The 27,062-nt window shown below is 44.2% G+C and overlaps 1 protein-coding gene across 3 annotated transcripts in view; it reads right to left on the reverse strand.

Annotated features, from left to right (window-relative positions):
- The window catches only part of AACS (acetoacetyl-CoA synthetase), a 69,477-nt gene extending 58,363 nt beyond the window's left edge, over nt 1–11,114 (reverse strand). For 2 of the 3 annotated variants that reach the window (XR_012787759.1, XM_075568710.1), the window contains exon 1: nt 10,920–11,114. Coding sequence is in view for 2 of the 3 variants with exons in the window: in XM_075568710.1 (XP_075424825.1) it covers nt 10,920–11,052 (133 nt within the window). In the remaining variant the exon portion in view is untranslated. The remainder of the gene's footprint in view (nt 1–10,919) is intronic. The other variant, XM_075568709.1, reaches the window with a different exon arrangement.
- Nucleotides 11,115–27,062: the final 15,948 nt, after the last annotated feature.

The following is a 27,062-nucleotide window of genomic DNA, read 5'->3' on the forward strand; positions in this document are numbered from 1 at the left end:
CGCGGTTTTTCACGTGGCTCCCGTTTTTGTTTTTTTTTGCACACACTACACACACTCCCAGCACTCACTCTCACTGCACCACTGCACACTCTCACTGCACACACTCTACACTGCACACTGCTCACAGCACACTGCACACACTCCCAGCACTCACTCTCACTGCACCACTGCACACTGCACACTGCACTGCACACACGCACTGCACACACTCTACACTGCACACACTGGACACACTCTACACAGCTCACACTGCACACACTCTACACTGCACACTGCTCACAGCACACTGCACACACTCCCAGCACTCACTCTCACTGCACCACTGCACACACTCTCACTGCACACACTGGACACACTCTACACAGCTCACACTGCACACACTCTACACTGCACACTGCTCACAGCACACTGCACACACTCCCAGCACTCACTCTCACTGCACCACTGCACACACTCTCACTGCACACACTCTCACTGAACACACTCTCACAGCACACACAGCATACAGCTGTCACAGCACAAAGCTCACACAGCACTCAGCTCTCACACCACACAGCACTCACAGCACACTCACAGCACACAGCTCACACAGCACTCAGCTCACACAGCACTCAGCTCTCACACCACACAGCACTCACAGCACACAGCTCACACAGCACTCAGCACTCACAGCACACTCACAGCACACAGCGCACACAGCACTCAGCACTCACAGCACACTCTCACAGCACACAGCTCTCACAACACACTCTCACAGCACACTACACCACACCTCCCACTCCCCCTCCCTACCTTTGGTGTCGGCTGCTGAGATCGGAGCTGGCATCAGGAGGAGGGTGTCGGGAGGAGGGGGGGTGTCGGGAGGAGGGGGGGTGTCGGGAGGAGGGGGGGTGTCGGGAGGAGGGGGGGTGTCGGGATGAGGGGGGGGTGTCGGGACGAGGGGGGGTGAGTGAGGAGCAGGTTGTGACTCGGAGGGCCGCGTGGGCTATGCCACGGAGGGCCGGTAGGTGTGGGGGCCTGGGGGGGAGGAAATGGATGCCGTGGTGGGAGGTAAGGAGCAGGTTGCCCAGCCGTTGCTAGAGGACGTATAGGGCTTCCGGCCACCTCTTCCTTCCTTCCCTCCTCACTCCCTCCCTCCCGATCAGGCGCGCAGCGGCCATTTTTTTTTTTTTAATTAGCGCGACCCCGTTACTATTGCGGTGGTCTCGGGGTGGACCCCAAGGACCGCACTATAACGGGGTTTACCTGTAGCTTGAGGGTTGTGTGATGGTATCATGTCATTTGTGTTGTCATCAGTTGTCATTGCTGATGTCATTTGTGATGTCATATGTGAATTGTATCCAAAGAAAGACAAAAACCTGCTCCTTGATGTCAGGACGGTGCATGACTGTGCTCAGTCATTAAAATGATCTTTTTGCACTAATATGATTGCATCTTTCATGGTGTATACGGCTCCCTTTGTATCCTTGATCTCAGGAACCATCATGCAAAATGTGGTTACGATATCTTAAGAGGTGTCCAAATGCCTAGGGACCAGACACATAGCTATCCAAAATATATAGTAGATACACATGTAGCCTTACACCTACCCCAAGCATGTTTGATTTGCCTTACTTTACTGTGGGACTCTTCAACTAGTTCACCAAAGGGGCCAGGTCCGAAAACATTTAGAAGAAGGGCCACAAGCTTATTTTGATATCTTTCTAGATACATTTAAAGGAATTTTTTTTAAATAGTATATTTCAACATTGCACACATTTATAACATCTGCCATATACGGATTTACGTTTCTGTAACTTACAAGTACATTTCAGCGGCAAAAACTGCACTTAGCTGCTTAAGCAACTAGTATGACATGAGCAGGAGCAGAGTCTCCAAGGGCCACAGCAAGGACCCTCACAGGGCACCAGTTAAAGAGCCCTGCAGTACTGCCTGTATGAAGTGGTGTATGGGAACCACATACATACACAGAGTCTGATTCTATCCAGGGATTTGGGATAGGCCATAAAAACGATGGTGCAGAGATTACTACTTTTCACACCGCAGAAGTAAACATGAGAAGGATGTTGACCCAGGGAGTAATCTGATTGGCCATTATTTGGAGTCAAGAAGGAATTTATTTTCCCCCTTATGAGATATTAGTGGATGATGTCTCACTGGGGTTTTCTGTTTGCCTTCCTCTGGATCAATATACTGTAAGTACGGATATAGGATAAAGTATCTGTCGTCTAAATGTAACATAGGTTGAACTTGATGGACACATGTCTTTTTTCAACCTAATTTAGTGTGTAACTATGTAAAGTGAGCATCTTGTAGTTTATTTTTGTTTTGATGCTTATGGGAATGTACGAAACAATCTTCAGAATTGTTTCCCCTCAGGGTCTCATGTTTATATGCAATTCTTCCCTATCCCCTGGCACTTTCCTCTCATCTTTTAAGCATGCGGTGGACACACCTATTCTCAAGAAAAACCCAGCCATGACCCTACGTGCCTTACTAACTCGGTATCCCTCCTGGCATTTTCCTCCGAATTACTTGAACGTCTCGTGTTCTCACGTATGATCCACTCCCTTCATTCCCACGCCCTCCAGGGCCCCTTGCAATCTGGCTTTCGTACAGCTCACTCAGCGGAGACTGTGCTTACTCAAGTAGCCAATGATCTCCATGAAGAAAAAATCCTATGGTCACTTGTCCCTACTTACCCGTCTCGATCTCTCTGCTACCTTCGATAGTGTTGATCACTCTCTTCTCCTTTATATTCTACGCTCTCTTGGGGTCTGTCACCAAGCTATATTCTGGTTCTCATCATACTTCTCCCATCGCACATTTTTGGTCTCTGTTGCCAACATGTCTGTCTCCTGTTGATATGTCTGTTGGTGCACCTCAGGGCTCTGTTCTGGGACCTCTCCTTTTCTCTCTCCGCACTATCCCTTGGTGAGCTCACTCCTTTGGCTTCAGCTATCATCTCTATGCAGGTCATAAACAGATATCTATCCACCTTTAACCAGACACCTGCAATCCAGTCTCAAGTCTCTGATTGCCTCCTGCCTACTGTATATCCTCATAGATGACTCTCCGCCACGTTAAACATAATATGTCTAAAACTCAGCTCCTTATATTTCCCCTAAACCCGGCCTAATATCCCCTTTCTCCATCACAGTAAACAGTTCTACAATCTATGCTGTCGCCAAAGCACGTTGCCTAGGAGTAACATTTGACTCTTCCCTTTGCTTCTCCATTCATATAAAATGAGTTGCTTCTTTCTCTGTAACATTGCCCAGATCCACCCTTTCCTCTGTCAATCTACTGCTAAAACTCTAATGCATGCCCTCATCCTCTCCCGTCTGGATTGCTGTAACATACGGCTAAAAGGTCTCCCTGCCTCAAGACTTTCTCCTTTGCAATCCAACCAAAACTCTGCTGCTAGAATCATTTCACTTTCTCCCAAAACAGTCTCTGCTCATCTCCTCCTTACATCCCAATCCTGGCTTCCCGTCATGTTTCGGATTACCCACAAAGTTCTCTTCTTAACCTTCAAAGCTGGCTCCACTCTTCTGCTCATCCCTACATAGCTTTGATCTCAAATATAACGTAGCATTTTGCATTTATCTTATTTTCTATTTATTTTTCAGAAATCATAATAAATATCCAATCGCGGGGAAGCAAATAACATTACTATTGTATTTTTCTAATGTCAGTAATTTTCCCGCATTAAAAAAAATACAAACAGAATTTAAAAAAAAAAAATGATGTGCTTCAGAACGGTAAGATTCACTGTAGACAGCCCAGAGAAAGATTTCTTACATGTAACTTTAAAAACACAGTATGCATTGTTCCCCTTAATCCCCATCACTGCTGATGTGTTCCCTGTCTCTCTAGCAGCAAGGGTGTAATGTTAAAAGGAAAGAGGTTCGGGTGGACAATAAATGAGAAACCGGTTTGTCGCAGTCAAAGCTAAACTCATCTCCGTGATCCTCTCAACCTTCTGCTAGCAGACCTGACATTTGGCCGTTAAAGGGTTAACATTAACTTAAGGACGGGACTGTTTACTTGGCAGTCGGCTCTATAACCTGCTCCCTCCCCCTTATTTTGGCAGCAATGATTTTCTCCCAGAATATTAGGATTTAGAGAGCGTTGGTAAGGGTGAGGCTGGCATATTACGGTCAGGCCTTCATGTTAAGGTAAGGGTTAGGCTGGCATATTGGGATGAGGATTAGGTTGGGCACAATAGGGTTAGGCTGGCATACAGTATTACGGTTAAGGTAAGGGTTAGGCTGGCATATAGTATTACGTTAAGGTAAGGGTTAGGCTGGCATATTGGGGTGAGGGTTAGGCTGGCATAATAGGGTTAGGCTCGCATACAGTATTACGTTAAGGTGAGGGTTAGGCTGGCATAATAGGGTTAGGCTGGCATACAGTATTACGTTAAGGTAAGGGTTAGGCTGGCATATTGGGGTGAGGGTTAGGCTGGCATAATAGGGTTAGGCTGGCATACAGTATTACGTTAAGGTGAGGGTTAGGCTGGCATATTGGGATGAGGGTTAGGCTGGCATAATAGGGTTAGGATGGCATACAGTATTACGGTTAAGGTAAGGGTTAGGCTGGCATATTATAATGAAGGTTAGGCTGGCATAATAGGGTTAGGCTGGCATACAGTATTACGTTAAGGTGAGGGTTAGGCTGGCATATTGGGATGAGGGTTAGGCTGGCATAATAGGGTTAGGCTGGCATATAGTATTACATTAAGGTAAGGGTTAGGCTGGCATATTGGGATGAGGGTTAGGCTGGCATAATAGGGTTAGGCTGGCATACAGTATTACGGTTAAGGTAAGGGTTAGGCTGGCATATTGGGATGAGGGTTAGGCTGGCATAATAGGGTTAGGCTGGCATACAGTATTACGGTTAAGGTAAGGGTTAGGCTGGCATACAGTATTACGGTTAAGGTAAGGGTTAGGCTGGCATATTGAGGTGAGGGTTAGGCTGAAATAATAGGCTAAGGATGGCAGATTGCGGGTAGGGTTAGGCTGGTATGATAGGGTAAGGCTGGCATATTAGGGTTAAGGTAAGGGTTAGGTTCAGGCTGAACAAGTTTTATTTAACCTGCAACTGTTTAAATAAGGCTAAACAAGTGCTTTATATACCAGGCTCGTCGGATAAATTGCCTCTACTGTACTGTACATAAAGGAGCAATTCATGCTTTTTTTGGTATTACTGTTTTCTTAACATAGGCTTGAAGCAGGGGGTCTCCGGAGCTGAACCCCATTCATTTCAGCTCCAGGGACCCCCTGCTTCCCAAGATACTTATCTCTAAAGGGGGTGCCGGTATCTCATCAAAGTTTACGGCCCCCCGCGTCACGCGGGCCGACAAGGAAGCCGAACCCGATGACTTCGCGGCTTCCTATTGGCCAGCGGGGTGCGAGAGCTGTGAAACTCCGCCATCGCACGAACCCTGCTAGCGGAGCGATTACTGGTACTCCCTACGAAAGGCATTTCCGAAAGCAGGGGGTCCCTGGCGCTAAAAAGAAGGGGCTTCAGCTCTGGACATCCCCTGCTTCAGTCCTATGTAAAAAAAAAATAAGAATAAAATTGAACAAAATAATCGCTTGCTTGGGTTGCCCCTTTCAATCCTGGCCTCTCAGCCACTGCAAATAATGGGATGGGAAGGCAGCAGAATAAACAGGCGTACATCAAGTAGTAACTTTCACCCCAATTACACCCTGTTTACCCAGGCCAGCAGCACAGAATGCATTGGCTGTAATGTCTGCGGCAGGCCAGGCATTCGTTGTTATGCAGAACAAATCTGAGGTTACATCAGCAGGTAGTAAAATAAACTTGGATGTGAAGACATCCTGCAGAATTGATTAAACTGTTAACAGGAATAAATGGAGAACAAAGCGCACAAGCAAAAAGAAATTATTCCTGTTTACTACATATTGGAAGCTGCACAGCCTGCCTACCACTCCTAGGATTTGTGAGTATTGTTTATATTTCAGGGGAACCTGCCAATGAGACTGATGGTGGGCGGACTTGTACCATCTACCACCTGTCTTCAGGAGGATAGTACCCATACTATTGGATATTAAGTACTAATATCATTACTCATTTTTTATACCTTGGATTAATGGTTTGGCTTGCATTATTCTTTTATTCCTGGCATTGGAGCGCTTTAGCCTATTTTTCCTATCTTGATTAAACTGTTAGCAGGGGTAGCCAGGTTTTATCATGCAGAACAGATAGGATTACACAGTGACGATGTTGTTCTACAATGTAACCCGGAAGCGGTGTTCTCCGCGAGCGTTCCTGGATTTAACACACGCCCTGGCGCACGTTTCTGTGGGCAGTTATTGCGAATGTTATCTCGTGTCGCGCAGCGCTGCGCACAACGTGTCCCAGTCACGCAGAGCTTACAATCTACATTTTGGTGGAACTTCAGAGAATCGCGAAATGCGCAGGGAACGTAAACGCGGGGAGAAGTGTGGGCCCTATTTTGCTTGCTCCGCCATCTCAGCGTTTCACTCCGCCAACACTGTACGGGTGATGTCATCCGGACAGGGAGAATCCAGGAGTAATCGTCCGTGGCGGTCTCAACGATGGAGCAATCCCTGACTGAGTGCTGTTAAATTCTAACGTTTCGAAGTGCGATACCTACCGAGTCTTAGCTTCTTAATAAATGGAATTAAACCACTGCCGTTTTTCGTGCTTTCTTCTATTTTTCTCCAATCTAATTTTGGTGACTGAGGTACAGGTGGGATAGGTAACTTGCCCTGTTACAATGAGAACTGACGCTGGGATTTGAACCAGAGTTTAGATTCTGATTCCCATGCTGTGCTTTAAAGCTGTGTTAACAGCGAGCATCAGCTTATATGGGCTCCATGTAACAATGGTTTTTCAGACAAAAGGTGACACGCGTGCTCATTTGCATGTCATTTCCCAGAATCCCTTGCTGCAGTGGAAGCACTGTATGCTGGGGATAATGGTGAAAGACAGGGTTGCAGACCTGCCTAAGACATGTGTGTATCATGCGCCCTGTACTGCTTCCTTTCACAGCATTACTGGAACTCAGAGATAAATGCACGTCAGCATTAAGCATCTTGTAATGAATGGGCTTGGGCTGCAATTCTATTAGTAGCAACATTACCTGATTACAGGTGGATAATCTAGCTAGGAAAAGATGACGTCAGCTGCCTAAGTGGTGGATCTGGGATTAAGCCGTTTCACTGCCGACAGTGAAGGGTTAAAACCAAGACCATATGACCCGGAGGCGTAACTCTGTAACCGTGGGGGTTCTCAGGGGTGCAAGTAGTGATGTTCATCTATAGGGTAACTACTGGTGCAGCTTCCGTAGCAAACAATGTCCATACTGGGGTCACTTTTGGTTCCCACTGGACGGGGGCCCTTATGACATTCTGTGGACGCCATTCCTGTTTGGCTCACTGAAGGGATCTGAATATATTATTGGGGATCGATTGGCTGTCGTGATCTCTACACTCGGGTGCGGCAGACATACAGGCACTTAGAGGGTGTATTAAGGCACGTCAACCATTTACTTCCTGCATACGTTGCTGAACCCGATTAGTGCAATGAGGTGTGCAAAATCCCTTTACAGCAAAACTATTTGCTGTATCTCTTTAATGTACACAATCAATCAGCGTTGTAATGGCGCATCACGCACAGCGGAGAATTTTTTGCTCGGTCAGACGCAGTTTGCAAACATTCTGAATGGAGAAGGGCCAAAGTCCACTGTGCAAAGCATGGGCCCATGTCATCTAAGCATGTCTAACTGCTGTCACCGTAGTCTCCGCCCTAAGGCAAAAAGATGAACAATTGCCCTTTGCTGCTCCCAAATATGTAACTCGTTTCTGGTGTCCGGTGACAGTGGCTGCATTTTTATTTTGTGACTGTAAACTGCCTGCCGTTCTCTTGCAAAGCTACTAAAATGGGCCCGTTAACCCCTTGTGCAGTGAGTAGCCCGCAATGCCTTTACCCAAGCGGTGGTCAACTCCATTCCTCAGGGCCAACAACTGTTCAGGTTTTAAGGCTATCCCTGATTCAGCACAGGTTGCTCAATTAGTCTGAGCCACTGATTGTGCCACCTGTGCTGAAGATGGGACTGAGTGAGCCACCTGTGCTGAAGCAGGGATATCCTGAAAACCTGACCTGTTGGCGGCCCTTGTGGACTGGAGTTGCCCGCCCCTGCCTTAACCCACCTGCTGCCGGTGTGGCCGACCTGCTTGTTTCAAGGAGTTCACAACGAGCTTGATAAGTTTTGCACACATCCAAAATAAATGGTGAAAGTGTGACGGCGGTATATTCTGCTGGGTGACGGTCACATCATGGTGCAACAATGCAACAATGCAACACAGACGGCAAGCTTCTCAGCACGCCACTGGCTTACCAGATTCATGCAATATGAACGATACATTTTTTTCTGTATGATTTCATTTTACGCTTCGTTACCTTAAAGACGGTGAAGTAAACCTCTCAACCTTCATCATTTGCGCAATAAATGGTGCAATAATAATATAGTGACATTCATTATTAATGTATGGGCAACCTCAAAAATATCCAAGTCCTGCAGTGAATATTGATTTTCTTATTATTTCTATGATGCAATAAATGATGTCATTAACATTTAATACTTTAATACTATTCTTTGGTCCTCATGATCTTTATGAAAGGCTGGTTTGTTTATGAGTGATCTGAAGGACCCTCTAGTGTCACTTCTATGAGTGTCAGTCAGTCCCAGATCCCTCATTCTACTGATATCTGCCATTATATCCTCCAGGTGACCCAATAACCCCTTTACAGATCCCAAATGCATTCCCCCCCCTCCCCCGTGCAGTGATTGATACCCAATAAAATGTGTTTTCTTCTCAATAACATTTAGTAAAGAACGCCTATTAGAAAGCGCAAATAAATGCCCCCATGGTGAAATAAGTTTGAGATTGAAATGGATAAAATAATTATTCAGATACACTCGCACAGGGCATGCGAGCAAAGAATGCCTTCTCCTTTCCTCCTACGCGTTTTGCTAGAACACAACTAGCTTCTTCAGGGATGTAAGATGTGTGATGCCTTACATCCCTGAAGCTAGCTGTGTTCTAGCGAAACGCGTAGGAGGAAAGAAGGACAAGTCATTCTTTGCTCGCATGCACTGTGTGAGTGTATTTTAATAATTATTTTATCCATTAAAATCCCAAACTTATTTCACCCTGGGGGCATTTGTTGGCGCTTTCTTCTAGGCGTTCTTTAATTTATCATTCTTGGGGTCACGGATTTCCCCTATGTAAGGCTGCGTTTATAGTAGGGGCGAGGGTGCGTGCGATTTCCGCGCGCTGCGCGAACCAAGTGCAACAGCTGATACGGGCCGGCCACAGTGCGCGCAAAGCGCGGGCGCGATGCAGAGCGACCGCGCGGCAGATTTTGCAAAAGACAGATAATTTTTGGGATTTTTTCGAGTCACGGCTGCGTCACGTGAGTGGTTCAGTCAATGAGGGCGAACCAGCCTGGTGACGCCTCCCCATCCCTCCAGCCTCAGTGCACCCATCGCTCGGGCGACAGGCGCGGGCGACGCCATGTGCTCCGTCGCGGGCGCCTACTATAATTGCGGCCCAAAGCAGCAAGAGTCGGGTTCAGCAATAACGTAAAGTGACTATTCCTTCCTTCTTTTTTTTTTTTCAACGTATATTTTTTCCTACAGCTTCCCGTATATTACCTACTGTATATTCTACATATTTGTATCTGTTTCTATTGATATACATTGGTTTTAACACAATTTACTGTGATTCTAATACCAACAAGAGATTTTTCTGAGCAACATGGGTTGTTTTCTTTCTTTTTAACAATAACATTTAGTACTAATTATTTTACACACACACACACACACACACACACACACTATATATACACATACATAACTACAGTACACTGTTATTATATGATGTGCAATATTCTAATAAATCATCTATTTAGTATGTTAGTTATTAACTATTGCCTTTAGTTAAATATATATATATATATATTGAAACAAAAAAGGAAAAATTAGCCAGACTTCAATTGGAATAATATATAAATGTCAGTGAAATTATCTGGGCAAAGTATATAGGCGAAGAAATGTAGGTGGGACTATTGACATATGCAGCTCAAATAAAGATTTTCCAAAGCTAAACAAATTAAACAAAAAATGAGCGAGAGTGTCCAAATGAATATAAAATATGTGACAATTTATTAAAACAATTAATAGACACCCCTAGCAGAATAATCTATATAGGATAAACATATAACATAAAACACATATTACTAAATAATGCTTACAGACATGAAAATAAGATCACCACATACAGCTGATAGGTAAAGGAGGATACCCCTGCTTGTGTTTACCACACAATATGGTTGGGGGACTAGCTCTGTCTAGGGGAGACAGATAGGAGATAACTATGACAATAGATCACAGACTTTACATGTGATCTATTGTCATAGTTATCTCCTATCTGCCTTCCCTATATAGAGCTAGTCCCCCAACCATATTGTGTGGTAAACACAAGCAGGGGTATCCTCCTTTACCTATCAGCTGTATGTGGTGATCTTATTTTCATGTCTGTAAGTATTATTTAGTAATATGTGTTTTATGTTATATGTTTATTCTATATAGATTATTCTGCTAGGGGTGTCTATTAATTGTTTTAATAAATTGTCACATATTTTATATTCATTTGGACACTCGCGCTCATTTTTTGTTATATATATATATATATATCATGTGTTCCCAGTGGGCATTGCTGTTGTGCTGATTCTTCTGCTTGGATTTTATTTGATCAACATTTCAGTTAATTATTTAACATGATAAAATGTCCCATTTCTCATATTTGGGCCCATATGATGTAGTGTTTAATGGCCCCAGAGCCTGTGCTGTCACTCACCCAGATTCAGCCCAAACTTGCTGTTGACCCTGGCCCTGAACAGGTCCATTTGGGTGATTTTCTTGGAGTCAGGGTACCACATCACTTTGGATTCCATGATCTCCTCCATCAGCCCGTCCTGCTTCTTAGACATGCTGCCTGTATCTCTGCCTGTGTGTACAGTATCTGCACTGTATCTCTCCACTCCTCTGCTGCTGCTACCGCTGCAAGCCCAGGCATATACTCAGCTTCCTTTATCCCTCCGCCTGCTGAGAAGCAGAAAATAGTGCGCCCTGCCCTCCCACTGGCTGCTGCACACATGGACATTCAGCTTTTTATCTCTTGGGTGTTGGCAGGGTTAAAATAATATATGTGTATATATTTTAGAAAGTATTTTTTTTTGAGTAACACACACACAAGTTGAACACTAGTATATACATTTCAGAATGATGTACATATGTCAGATTGGAGTAACATTTCAGAATGAAGAACAGATGTATAAAACTGTTGCTATAAATCTGAATATATATATTGAGAAAGGTCCCGTGTGGAGGACCGAAACGTTGGTTTATATGTCACACTAAATACAATTTTTTTTTTGACTACCTTCTGGAGTGCTGCCTCTGATATTCGCTCACACGGTATCGTATAGCCTATATATATATATATAAAATGGGGAAAGGCGGGGTTGCAGACCTGCCTAAGACATGCAGATGAGCATACAGCTATATTTGTATATATATATATATATATATATATATATATATATATATATATATATATATATATATATATATATATATATATATATATATATATATATATATATATATATATATATATATATATATATATATATATATATATATATATACATATATATATATACACACAAACACACACACACACACACACATACATATTTTTATACACACATTTATACACACATATATATTTATATTTACAAACATACACACACACACACATATTTATTTATTTTTACACACATATCTATATATATATATACTCACATACACATGTATATCTTTTTACACACATATACATACATATATACATAACTACACTGTGTATGTATGTATGTATGTATGTCTGTCTTGGAAATTGGAAGTTAAAAAGTAAACGGAGACTTTTTTTAGTCTTGGTTTTAGTTCACGTTAAAATGTGATTTTATTTTGGTTTTAGATAAAGGATACAGAACTATAAGCTTCAAGTGTTGGTCCTGAATTGCAATGACTATCTTCCAACAAAGTGCAATCATTCCACGGAAAAGGGAAGATGTCATTTACTGTGGTATAACTGTATAACACGTGAATTATTTATTTTTTTAAGTGATATGTTTTAAAATAGATGATAATACACTTTACTGGCAGGGTTTCCCCATTACAGGGGAAATGGGGAATCCCTGCCCCGCCCTCCCCCACTTACTATACACAATACTGTATCCTTCACTAGCAAGATAAGCAAAACGAACCGCGACCCCAGCGCTGAGCGGGTTAAACGTAGAGATACCTTTATGTATGTATGTCTTTCTTATATAGGGCCATTCAGGTACATAGCGCGTCACAGCAGTAATACACGTGACATAATATTATAACACAGAATGGGAATACGCGCTTCACACATAAAAGAATAGGAAAAGGGGTCTCTGCCCCGAAGAGCTTACAATCTAAATGGGCAAGTTTGAAAGAAGAAGAAAAAAAACGCGATCCTATTTTTGTTTGACAAAAAAATCTGGAAAGAGAAGGAAAAATCGCCATATTTTTCCGAAAACCAAAGTTGTAAAAAAACAAACAAAAAAAAAAAAAACAATATTCGCTAACAGAAACTACAAATGCGGGCAACTTTTCTTAGCGATTTAAGAATCACGTTCAACATTTTTGCTCTGAAAGTTCAATCGAACTTTTCACGTTTGAAAAAAATATATATATATTTATTTATTTTTAAACATGTCACAAAAGTACGGAGGGGGAGAACTTGCAAACTGAATTTCGTTGAGTTTGCTCATCTCTCGTTAAATGTTCCAACCCCAATAATCCAACACTTATGGGTGTGTCCGCCTTCCTTATGGCAAAGTGCCACCGCTTTTATTAGCCTCAGCACTGAAAGGGTTAAAAAAAAAACGTTTCGCCAATCGCCACCATCTTGTCTTTTATGTCACCTTCCTATTAACCTCGTCACTGCCAGGCCCCCAACATGTTGTTTATAAAGCACTGCAGTGTATACGCGGCTGTGTCAATCGCAAGTTCCTGCGCCTCGGAGCTTACACTGTACAGGAGCGGCCAACTCCACTCCTCAAGGGCCACCAACAGATCAGCGTATCAGAATATCCCTGCGTCAGCACAGGTGGTGCAGTCTTTGACTGAGCCTCTGAATGAGCCACCTGTGCTGAAGCAGGGATATCCTGAGACCTGTTGGTGGCCCTTGAGGACTAGAGTTGGCCACCCCTATGTCATTGGGTTAGAAACGTGTCACTTGCTCCTTTCGACGTGGTTGGCTGAAGTTTTGGCAATATAAAACCTTTGTCTAGGTTCAGAGGTGAGGATCACCTGGTCTACAGACCAATGCCATTTTTTTTTAAATGCCAGACAGTTGGCAGTGAACTTGCTGACGTGACGTCTTTCACGGGTTTTAAATGTTCTGATATGGGTCAAAGTACAAAAAGATTTAAAAAAGAGCCATGAGATAATGTGTCCAACAGAAAAGTCTGTCCTTGTGCGCTCGCTGCCACGCCGAAAATGAGATTGACCCCTAGCAGAGGATGCAATGCATGGTGACGGAGGCTAAGGGGTTAAATATTCATACTTTATATTCATTACATTACATTATACAGCTCAACCCCCTTATAATGCTGTACATAGGGTCCAAAGAATCATATCGCGATATAAGCGGATCGCGTTAGAAATAATGTACAATTGTATGCGTTGTACAATCAAGTATTTAAGATACCAATAATCGTGTTGTAAAGTATTCATACATACGAAAATTGGGAGCCGCGCATGTATCGCGTTATAACGGGGTTGAGCTGTATTATATTACATCAATTGTAAAATCGGTGAATTTCAAGGAAAATAATAATGATACACAAAATTCTGTCAGTGATCGGCCAATATAGACTCTAATTCAACCAAAGAACTACTACTTACATATTAAGAACAGGATATCACTATATTTGAATGTAATTCTTAACCGAATATTTCATGTTCAATGCGCGCACAATTCTGAATAACGGCTTGCGAACGTGTGCCGCGAACCGAGCATTTCCGACTCTATACGGACAATCGCTTCTGCGGTGCGACAGTGTGACAGTGTGACAGTGCGACAGTGTGACAGTGCGACAGTGTGACAGTGTGACAGTGTGACAGTGTGACAGTGCAGTCTGATCTTATTATGCGCTGCCGCAATCTGTATGTTTTCATATATGTGAACACTGTGCGAACACAACAAAGTTGTTGTGTCAATGCGCGTGTTGCAGTTTGTGAGGTTGCATTTTGCGAGTATTTACTACAATGTGACTTAGAATAATGTGATATATTATGTGATTTTGATTTAAGTTTTGTTTTTTTTATGTTTCTTACATTTTTATTTTTATATGTTCTTTAAGAATAAATGTTTTCTTTTCCTATTCCAGGTTTCATGTGTATACCAATGGAACACAAGAGGTCCTGGATAGATCCTTTTGGGGTTCTGAGTCACACGAGGACATCTTAAGAACATTATCTTAAGGCTGTATTACATCCCTTTTTTTCTCCATCCACTCATAATATCCTATGTGCACCTTAAAGAGTGTGTGTGGACACATAGAGAGATAGATATATAGAGAGAGAGAGAGATATATAGAGAGAGATATATATAGAGAGAGATAGATAGATATATATATAGAGATATATAGAGAGAGAGAGATATATCTCTGTCTCTGTGTGTGTGTGTGTGTGTGTGTAAAGATTTTTTTGATGTGTGTGTGTGTGTGTGTGTGGACACATAGAGAGAGATAGATATATATATATAGAGAGAGATAGATATAGATATATAGATAGATTTAGGGCCTCATGCAGAGAGCATAGAATTTTCAAATTGGCGAATTTCATAAAAAGTAGCTTTTTTGGAGAGTTTTATTCTCCATATGCAGAAAAGTGCGAATTCTGCTATGTTTAACATGGATGCGTGTGGCGAGTTTGAATGGAACAGATGCGCGCTTCAGAAATGTAAAAAAAAAAAATCGCGGCTTTTTTTCCCCCTTTGCTATAGGCGGCGAGCGCCATCTTATTGCCAATATTTCCTGGCGCGGCTAAAATGAGAAAATCGCGCCATTTCCCTGGCGCGAACAGCCGCTACATGCCGCTCGTACCTCTCTGCATTCGGAGAGTTTTAAAAATGGCGAGATGGAGGTTCTCGCCAGCCGCGAGGCGAGTTTTAGCAATAAAAAAAACAAAATGGCGCGTTTTTCGTAACTCGCCATTTTATGCCGGTTTCTGCGCGAAATTGTACAAAAAATGGCGAATTTTGAAATAACGATGCTCTCTGCATGAGGCCCATAGAGAGAGATAGATATAGATATAGAGAGAGAGAGATATATCTCATCCACACCGGGGGAAGAAACAGCACAGATAACATTCCAAGAGACACTGTTTTTAAGTAATCCTTGCTTCATTCATTGTAACATCGCCGGAAGAAGAGATCAGTGTATCTCGAAAGCTCGCACAAATAAAAGCATTTCGTTAGCCACAGAACGGTATCATCTATTTATTTTTTGATTATATATATATATATATTTATATATTATACACACACACTAAAGCAATATTTATAAACAGTTGAATCTGTGCACGGAACACCGTTACCCGCGTTTTATAAGTTTTGTTAATTTGGGCGAGTTTCACTGTGCGTGAAACTCGCCATGCCGAGGCGCGCGGTCGTTGTGAAACATAAATCATTCCTGTGCTACCGTGGAAAGACGAACGCGCGCCTCTCGCGAGACCCAGAGCTGCTGATTGACAGCTCTGAGGTTACCTCAGTCTCCTTCATGTACACAGCATTTTCTCATACGTCCAGCAGCGCCGGCGAACAACAGGTACTAGCCAACTTTGGATGGCGGACAGAAACGCGCCATATAATGTGCCTGAATGGCACGTTCATGCGTATCGGCCCTACTTGAATACCATGTAATTTAGAAATGGCGAATAAGTGATTCTCGCCACGTATGTGGCAAATTTTTTTGGCTACAACACACTTCTGGCGGATTCTTTGAAACTCGCCATGTTCTCGGCGATAAACATTTTCAAGCACACTCTTTCGCCAAATCCTTGGCGACATTCACCTTCTCTCACGTCTCTGCATAAGCCCCATAGAGAGATATAGAGAGATATAGAGAGATATTGAGAGATATTGAGAGATATATCGTTGGAAAAAAATGGTACTCGTCTGGTTCCTGGGAGATCATTGGGGAGGCTTCATCCAGCAGCGGGGAGACACGGGCTGTAGATCAGGGGTGCGCAAACCATTCGCGCTGCACCCCCCTGCCTACTCGCCCCAGTGCTCGCAACCCCCCTACCTTTGTTTCCAGCGTGCAGGTGTCATGTGATGTCACGCCATGACCCCGCGGCATCATTTGATAAGTAAGTTACAGAGGCCTCACACCTCCCCCGGCATTTAATTTAAATGCTGTGGGGAAGAGCACGGGCGGCTCTGAAACCACCCTCGCCCCTCCCCCCCAGCAAAATCTCCCGCCCCCCCAGTTTGCGCACCGTTGCTGTAGATGATGGAGAGAGAGAGAGCCCAGAAAGCTTTCATGTCCTAAACTCAGATGCTGCGGCAAGCATTATTTGTCATTTAAAATTCAATGAAAATGTACTAATCGAAGCCAGCGTATTTCCATTAAAATTTCATTTTCTAGGATCACTGAAATGTCGCTGAACGTGTGTGTCCTTTCGTGCAAATATCTACTTCTATTTGTCCTATATCATCACAGGTCGGGTTTCAAGATCTCCCTGCTTCAGCACAGGTGGCTCAATCAGTCTCTGCTTCTGCACAGTTGGCTCAGTCCCTGCATCAGTACAGGTGGCTCAATCAGAGGCTCAGTCACTGAGCCTCTGATTGAGCCACCTGTGCTGAAGCAGGGATATCCTTAAAATCTGACCTGTTGGGGGGTCTTGAGAACTGGAGTTGGGCACGCCCCCGGTTTTACTCATTAGCATAGGGTTAACGTTAGCCAGTCAACCTAACCGCATTTAGTGCCTGTGGCACATTGAGTCTAAAATGAGCGAGATTGCCTTTTAATGAGCGAGACTCACTCTCAATGGCCCACATTTGCTAAACGGTGTTAAACTTTAGCACACCCCAATTCATTTGAATGGGAGTTAGGTCGGCATAAAGCGTAGCACTGTTTGGTAAATATGGGCCAATGTGTGGACCTCTTTTAGCACTGACTTTGTTTTTAACCCTTTTTATAACACATGACACATTTGGCAAGTTTGTAACGTACATTGGGAAGTGTTGAACTGGCTGCATTTATGAGGACAGTTTAAATGGTTAAACTTATTTGGGAAGATACTGTAACCATTTCTGCCTCAGTCACTTCATGACAGGGACTTGATGCTGTGATGACCTAACTGGCGGAGGAATACCTCTCTCGGCGCACCACCTTGCGCGCAGAGCTTGATTGGCCGAGGCTCCACTGGCTCCACATCAGCCGAGAGCTGAGTCTGTGGATGCAAAACTGTCAGCAGAACCAACCAATGGCTACACACAGCGGCCGAGGCAGGGGCTGCGTCTCAGCCAATCAGAGCGAGTAGCGAGAGGGGCGTGCCCCTGCCAGCCTGCTGATTGGTCTATGACCACAGGAAGAATGTTACAATGTTGCAGTGTGACGCCAACGACGAGGCAGGGCATGCTTAACCCCTTCAGTGCTGGAAGGTTCCAGGAACTGCTCCCATCCATGACATACCCATATTAACCCATCTGATGCCAGTGGGGACTAGAATACAAGTTATACACTGAAATGCTGTGGCAGCGCACATTCCACCTCTCCTCTTTAAGCTTCAATACATTTCGCGCTGTGAGTGCAATTAGGCAATTATATCGGCGACTAACAGTATCGTTGAATGCAGGGGCGGCCGACTCCAGTCCTCAGGGGCCCCCAGCACGTCAGGTTTTAAGGATTTCCCTGCTTCAGCACAGGGTCGGGTGACCAGACGTCCCGGGTTTTCGGGCGCTGTCCCGGTTTTCTGGGCCGCTGGCGAGCACCGTCTGCACACGCGCAAAGAGCGCCTGCCGACAGCACATATGCGATTGACACATCCCGGCTGCTTATGCGCGATTGGCGCCTTCCGACTGCTCATGCGGGATAGGCACGTGCCGGCTGCTCTTGGCGCAAGCTGATAGGCAAGCTCCCATCGCACATGAGCAGCCGGCAAACGTCGTTCGCGCACGCGCACGAGCAGCCAGGAAGTGGCGATTGCGCATGCGTGAGACTTGTCCCGTTTTTTTTTTTGCCTAGAAAAATCTGGTCACCCTAGCACAGGTGGCTCAATCAATGACTGATCCACTGATTGAGCCACCTGTGCTGACGCAGGGATATCCTTAAAACCTGATGTTGTTGGTGGCCCTTGAGGACTGGAATTGGCCATTTCTGATTTAATTTAACCATGAATTGTTGTATTGTCATATCTCTGTGCCCAGACCATCCATGAAAACGAGAGGTAACTCTCAAAGTATTGCAGTACTTCCTGGTAAAACCGTTTATAAATAAATAACATCTCCTTGTTATTAGGAGGTGCACAAACTTTTGGCGGGTTTTTTTCCCAGAACTTTTTTTTTTTTTAAATTTCACCAATTTAAAAAATCCCCGCAGCCTAAAATAAGGGATTGGAGAGAGAAGGCGCCATACAAGGACATGCTATCATTAAATTATTAGTACATTGAATTTAAAGAATGTTGCATGTTCCTCACCACGTGTTGTATAGAGCAGGGCTGCTCGACTCCTGTCCTCAAGACCCCCGAACCCTCATGGGGGTGGTGGTGGTTTTCGATTGAGACACCTGTGCTGAAGCTGGGATACCCTTAAAACCTGACCTGTTGTGGGGGGGAGAGGGAGGGAAAAACGGTTCTCCCATTTGGGCTAACAATATCTGGTGAAAAATAAACACAGTGAAACCTAAGGCCTGGGACATAGTGATTTTATCCGGGCGGAGGCACGCTGAGGCTCAGGGAAAGCTTTCCCTGGCCTTACACAGCGCGCCGCCCGTGGGCGGGTCAGGGGCGGGCCAGTGACGTCACGGAGCTGGTTCGCCCTCATTGGGCGAACCGATCACGTGACCAGCCCTGCGCTCCGGCGAGCGCCAAATCTGAAGACTCGGTGAGACACACGCTTCCGCAAGCGTGCGGAAGCGTGCGCGAGCCCCTGCTAAAGCCGCTCTCATTGCGGCTGCAGGGGCTCAGTGCCGAGCAGCAGCGCGCCTCAGCGCCGAGCAGCAGCGTGCCTCAGCATGCCCGAGGCCTAAGACTAAGATTATAGTAGGCTGTGCGTGCGGCCAAGCTGTGGGTGAATATCGATGGGGAGGCGTGACGGACGTGTCTCAAAGCTGCTTCGCCATCATTAGCTGAACCGCTCACTTCACGCGGACGTCCGAGGCAGTCGCTTGAAAAGACAAAAAAAAATGTGTCTTTACAAAACACTGTCGCGGCGTCACGCCCCATCGTCGTTCGCGACACTCGGACCGTCGCGGTTAGTATAATCTCAGCCTAAGTCTGTATAACAAAGGAGACTTTTGGTTAAGTCCTTTGATCAAATAATGACAAGCCTGCTAACCAACGCCAAGGTAAGTCTCAGTAGCAGGTCCCTATGCTAAATGCATACAAATTCTAGTGAATTATGTGCAATATGTGAAATATGCCCTGGAGGGGTTAATAAACAAACAATATGTGATTTAGTGCCGTTCAAAACTGGTATATACAGTGGGTCCTCGGTTATCCGACAGAATGCGTCCCGCAAACCGCCGTCGGTTAACGGACCATCAGAAAGCGGGTTCAATGTTAATCGGCGGAGACCGTCGAATACGCGAATTCGGCGGCGGGACAATGCGTCTGGGGACTGCATTGTGCGGCTTCGGATAACGCGTTCGTCAGTAAGCGGAATGTCGGAGAACGAGGACTGCCTGTATACCAGTAAAGATACTCACATACAGCAAGTCTTAAGACACTCACTACTTGGAAAGTGACATAGAAAGTGTCAGGATATTATGCTGGTCCAAAACCACATATTTTCTTATCATAGGTAAAACACAAAATGACAAGCAAGCAAACTGCAACAAACTCAACCAGGACGCAAATATTTAATGGGATTTGAATCAGTCGGCTGTCTTAAGGGCCTGCCACAGATCACCTTTATCTGCTTCTCACCACTTCGCTGCTAAATGACTGACTTTGCAGTGTGTTCCAGGCAACCACGGAGATATACCTTTGATTTTTTTATTATTTTTTGGTTAAACATTGAATCACTTGATTAGGCTGTAAGGAGTTTTATGGCATAGATAAGTAAAGATAAGCGTGGATCCTATGCTTTGAAGGCATTATATCCAACTTATTATGCTCTTATTTTCTCTGGTATTTTTTTCACTTTCCGGATTTCACCCCCAAACCCTTTTTGCTACAAAAGATTGTGACTGGGTATTTTAAAAGATGCTTGCTCCATTGAGGAAATTGCTACAGTATCCCTTATAGGAGGTTGCTACTGTACCAGTAGTAGTTTGTGGTCTATGAAATTATTTTAGATGTTAACAAGCTTGTACGTTTCAATGGAGTCACACACCGTCCATAAAAGAAACAATATTAGTGGGCTAACTATGACTAAAAGCAGCTATATAACCACATACATGTTAGGTCTACAAATACAACATGTGTGTTCATTGTGCTTGGTTTGTCAGTACTTCGTACTCCCAGTTATGGGTAAAAGGGTGTTTAACAAGTGTAAAGATCTGCATAGTTAAAGGAGAGATCCAAGCTGGTGATTTTTGGGGGATTGAAGCAGGGGTTCTGCGGAGCTGAACCCCATTAATTTAATCTCTGGGGACCCCGTTTCTAGAGATACTCACCTCCGGAGGGGGTGCCGGTATCTCTCTGCTGCTTAAAGCTCCCGCGTCTCATGGGCCAATAGGAAGCCGCACTGGATGATGTGACAGCTTCCTATTGGCCAGCTGGAGCTTTGAACAGCGGACCTCACGTGATCCCTGCCAGCCGAGAGGCTACTGACACCTACTACGGAGTTAAGTATCTCTGGACGCAGGGGGTCCCCGGAGCTGAAATTAACGGGGTTCAGCTCCAGACACTCCCTGCTTCAATCCTGTTTTTTTTTAAAAAAAATCACAAAGTCCCGCTTAGATTGCTTCTTTAAAAATTGTCATGAAACAAAAATGGCTTGGTTGCAATATACAGAAGTTCCACCTTCCTTTCTTGACACCTCTGGAAGTGAGAAAAGGAAATTACAATTCACAACTGGAGCCATTAGAAAAAGGATGTGTTCCCTGCTGGGCGAAAAGCAAAAAATAATTACTGGTAGGCGAAGAAACGCGTCAGAGGACCGTGCTGCCTATTTTTGGTATTATGCACATTCAATAAACATTTTTTATTAGCACCAGCCCCCAGCCCTATTTCTATTGTTGTGCTCAGAATCTACCCGCTTTTTGCTACTTTCCCTTCTGGACTAAAGCACGCTACTTCTGGGACCTAGACAGACCATACAAATGGTGAGTTTGTATTACTTCCGACTCCAGCGGGACTTTCCTCCGACAGCCAGTGTGTTTCAATATATGCCGACACTCCAGGCACACGGACCGACGGGATGAGATCTGGGCACCTTATACAGGGTTAAGTTCTGTGGTTACGGGGATTGTCCTTAGGCTGCCCAGTTTCGATTTCCCTTATGTCGGCTTGTTCCTGTGTAGCTTAATTGATGAGCTGGATATTACATATACACACATAATTGTGCATCTTGGATGGATTATAGTCATTATTATCATCCTTATATTGCTTATGGTTCTGGACTCCCTACCTATACTCTTATTCCATTTTGGTATTAGAAGCACCATTTAGAGGATTCGTTTCCTATTGCTATTTTCATAAAACATTTTTTTATTGAAAAATGAATTTGCACATCTATATTAAAAGAAAACACAAACTCTTTAGTTTTTCCTTTGCCAAAATGTATTTAATACCATCTTTTCATTGCAAAATATTCCACTACAGCAACAAATGTGATTTGGTAAGTAATAAATAGGTAATATCCCACTAGAAAAAGATATATATTTATAGGATACAATGCTAATACAGAGATAAAATCTAGTATTTACCCAAGGAGCATTTTTTCATAGAATACATAATGAACCCACAATATTATATATTAGGCAGTTTGTGACAACATATGATATATACTGTAATGTGAGATTTCAACGTACAAAATAGCAATGTGTCAAGAAATATGCATGCTGAAAACTGGAAATACTTCATCAAATACTCTTGTTGGTAATAGAAGCAACTAACTTGCACATACATTACACTTTATTTTTTTTAACCACAGGCTTAACCAAAACTATCCACACAGATAGAACGGCGAGATTATAAATGGACAATCACATCTTTGACATTGCACTGCAAATAAAGGACAAAAGATTGCATGTACTGTATACCTAACAAACACAGGTCCGTGATGGGTGTATATCCTTAACTAGAACATTTAAAACAGTGAAAGAAAGGGCAGTGCACCTAAAATCCCAGCGGTACATCAAGTTTTCATCGACCACCATTAACATCCAATACAAAATATTGATAATACGACAAACGGTATTTGGTTACTCATATAAAAAATAAAAAAAAAAACCCCAGAAACACACAGTCTGGTATTTAAAGACTTTTGCCATCGTAAAAACCCAAGAAAATATAGTTGCAAAGGAATATAGGAATTATTTATCGTCTTTAACACTTGCAGTGCTGCACGGCCTAGCAACACATACCAAAGTAATACAGCACTTAACCCTTTCAGCTTTGCCAAGCAAGGGGTTAAAAACGCAATGTGTCACCTACGCAGGGTCCTTTTGGTCGGCAATCCCGGAATAAAAGTAGCACAGTCTCTGGGGGATCCCGTGTACTTAGCAGGGGCTTGGGGAGAAAGGACCTGAAATAGGCGATTTAAAGGTTTGTGTCTCAGTATTATTGCCAAAGCCCCTTGAATAAGGTATTATTGGTTTTTGACCTGTATCTGTCCTGCACAGCAATGTGATCCGCTGCCCCTTACATGTGCTGCCGCCCTCCATCACCTTTGAAATCCCAGCGTCCCATGACGCCGCGGACGTCAACGTGCCGTTGCACGTTGCCGTGGTAAAGCGATGTCGGATTGTCATGGCAACGAGGCGCCATGTGCCGTCATGTTGGGACGTCAGTTGGGTCATTTGACACTGGGATTTCAAAGGAGATGGAGGGCCGCAGCAAGGAGGCGCCAGGACACAGCTAAATGTGTTCCTTTTAGGTCCGATCGGCCAGAGAGCGCGGCAAATGTATATGGGGCGGTAATCTTTGCCGCCCTAGGCCCTGGCTTAACGGACCTAATAGGAAATCCGCCATTGATAGCAGAAACCTGTGAACCGCGGAGAGACAGGATGGAGGAGAGCTGCGTTGTTACAGACAATCTTTCTAGTAACAGCTTTTGGGAACCTCTGCAAAACACCTCAGCATTGTTTGGTGGCTTACTTGCACTACAGGCATAAACACCACACTTCGTACTATAATGCATTGCAGGGCCCTCTCTGCCATGGGGTTAAAAGCCAAGCCAAGAGAGCATGCAAGAAATCTTGGCTAAAATGTAACACGGATTGGATGAGGCATTATAGCACAGAAACTTTCTATTGACGTCAGTGGGGGGTGTTTCTGTACGTGTGCCCTGACCGGCACTAGCGCAGTTTAATGAATAACCCCCAACGTACTATAAGGATTGATGCAAATAGAATATTTTGAGTCTGAAAATAAATCCTATCCATTAGCAAGTTAACGCATGTTCGAAACTCATTTTAAGAAAATAATTAGCAAAGTATCCGACCAGGTGGTATCTTTCTAACCAGTGTTTAAATGAGTAATAGGATCAGGGGCGGATTGGGTCGCCAGTAAACAGGGCCAATGCCCGGTGGGTCCATGGGCCGGAGCCACCTTGGTGGTCACTGCATCCTCTCCCTCCTCCTATCGGCACTGGAAGTTGGATCCAACTTGTGTCCGACCGGAGGAGAGAGCTGCGGAATCCCTGGACAGACGCAGAATCGGAGCAGCACTGGGGATACCTCCTCACCCCAAGCAGGTAAGATTGTTTGGGAGGGGGGTGGTGTATAGTGTAAGGGGGGCTTGATGGTGGTTCCAGAGGACCCGCACTCTTCCCCACAACAATTAAACTGATTGCCGGGGGAAAGCCCGGGGCCTCTGTAAGGCGGCATCTCACGTTGTCATGGCACCCCAACATCACATGGTGACGGGTTGCCATGACATAACGTTTCCGCATCGTGGGAGGAGGACCGTTAAAATAGATAAATCGCCCGGGCCGATACGTCTCTCTAATCCGCCCCTAAATAGGATTAATGATCCATTAATAACTCTGGAAACTATATGAATTCAGCCCATCCAGAAGGGATTATCCACCAAAGAACAGACGGTTTTATCACGCTACATCTAATATACAACTTTATGATGAATATCACAAGGAAGCAGATATCATCACTGACCGCCCTGACGCCAGAGTTCTACTAGCTGCATTTGTCCTGGAGAAGTATACATTTGTCACATGGCTGTTGCCTTTTAGTGCCACTAGAGGGACGGTTTGGACACTAGTATAGACAAGTCTGGGCTAGCATTTCTATTTATAATAATAATTATCATTTATTTGTAAAGCGTTAACACATTTCGCAGCGCGGTACATAAAACCTCGAAATGTTGCTGGTACCTGCAAAAATAGGTTATACTTTGCAATGTCAACAATATAGCCTAATACTGTACATAAAATGTTGCACGTGACGGGATATAAATGACTCACTGCACAAATTATTCAGACTAAAGTAATACATGACATTGTGCTTTTTCTTAACTTGTGCAGACAAAACATGCAGTATGTTTTTCAAATATAAAGTAAATACATGCAAGGTACAATAACGTATTTGAGAAGAGCTATGCAACCAGATGAAGATGTGTTTGATTAACCAATTTACTGCCAGAAGGAGCCACGATGCATTGCACCCGATATGGGTAAGCACAGTGATCTTTGCTATACATTCATGGCTGCTAGGTACAGTATTTTTGCCTCTACAGAAGCCTATGTTAAGTGCGCCCTATTTTTACATTCCACCACTTGAAACAAAGCCAATAGAAAGATGAAGCCATGGGCTGCCAACCTCTGCAGAAGCCAAGGGATTAAGGTGCCAAGTTCTATATCTATAATGGCTTTTAGGAACACGTCACCTTCTACATGGTGTATTTCTGTATGTTAAAGGCATTATCAGGAGGAGACGGGTAAAAGATGGGTAATTTGGCATTGCCCCTCGTCACTGCACTTGTACTGCGAGGAGATGTCTCACTTCAGCTAGAATACAACGATATGCCATTAAACTGACTAACTTATTCCCCACCACTACTTTTTTTAAAAAGTGGTTATTTATTCATGTTTCCCAGCTGTCAATCATGTTTGCTCTTTCTTTGCACATTACCAGGTCTATCATGGAAGAAAATCCCATTGGGTTCAACTGTTTTTTTTTTATTGATTGATTGATTAATGGTGATACTGTTATTGATTTGACAGCTGGAATACAAGGAAACTGCTACCAGCAAGTAATGAAACTACACGCAGAGGCCTAGATCAGGGACGGCCAACTCCACTCCGAGCGTCACCAACAGGTCAGGTTTTCAGCATATCCCTGCTTCAGCACAGGGGGCTCAGTCATTGACAATAGTCAGAGCTCCCCCCCCCCCCCCCCCCGTGAACGGCCCTGCTGCTTCATGGAATCCCCAGTTTTTGCCACCCCCCAAATGTTGTCGCTCTAGACGACCGCCTAGTTTTCCCAGTGGTTGGCCATTTCTATCTCACCCACAGCAATGACCGGGACAAGGGATCTGTCCACCCAGTAAGTTTATCTATCAGTGTGTTTGGCAAACACTGGGGAGCAACAGCAGCATGCAACAGGGGTCAGTAGTTGTGATTCTCAGAGATGACCAGCAATGCTTTACATTGCAGCACAAAGCTAGAATACGAATGCGCAAAAAGGCAAATAAAACGGGGAATGAATTACTTCATCAGGATGCGAAAAGGAACCGCGACAAATAGGGGCACCAAGCAAATAAGGGTGTGCGTAAATGGTATATGCCTGGGGCGGCCAACTCCCGTCCTCATGGGCCACCAACAGGTCAGTTTTTAGGATATCCCTGCTTTAGTGGCAATCTGTGGCACAGTCAGAATGACTGAATCTCCTGTGCTGAAGCAGGGATATCCTTAAAACTTGACCTGTTTGTGTCCCTTGAGGACTGGAGTTGGCCACCCCTGGTATATGCAATATAAGCGCATGTACATTTCCCAGAGATACTGTGTATTAGCATTACAGCTCTGGGGAATAATTTAAAACATTTCTTCAAATTCCTAATAATAATAATAAAATTTAAAAAACACCACGCATCACGCGCTTAATTACTACAGTAAAAAACGTCCGTGTCCCGAAACTACTTGATAGCCGTACAGCCAATTCAGTTTTACAATGGCAGGGTCTCAAAGCAAAACTTAAAAAATTAAAAATCAGCAAAAATATATATATAAATCAATTCTGATGAAGTTCCCTGAGGCTCCCCATTGTCACTCAGTGCGTTACCCACAGGTACTAAAGCAGGGACGGCCAACCGCAGCCCTCAAGGGCCACCAACCGGTCAGCTTTTAAGGATAATCTCTGCTTCAGCACAGGCGGCTCAAATCAGTGTCTCCGTCAATGGCCGAGCCATTGATTGAACCACCTGTGCTCAAGTAGGGATATCCTGAAAACCTGACCTGTTGATGGCCCTTGGGGGCCGGTGTAGACCGCTCCTATACTAAAGCATCCCTTAGAGCTGGGATTATAAAGGAGCAGCCCACTTCCTCCGTCCCCT

The sequence above is a fragment of the Ascaphus truei genome, chromosome 13 (assembly GCF_040206685.1).
Source record: "Ascaphus truei isolate aAscTru1 chromosome 13, aAscTru1.hap1, whole genome shotgun sequence".
In the NCBI taxonomy this organism is placed as follows: domain Eukaryota; kingdom Metazoa; phylum Chordata; class Amphibia; order Anura; family Ascaphidae; genus Ascaphus; species Ascaphus truei.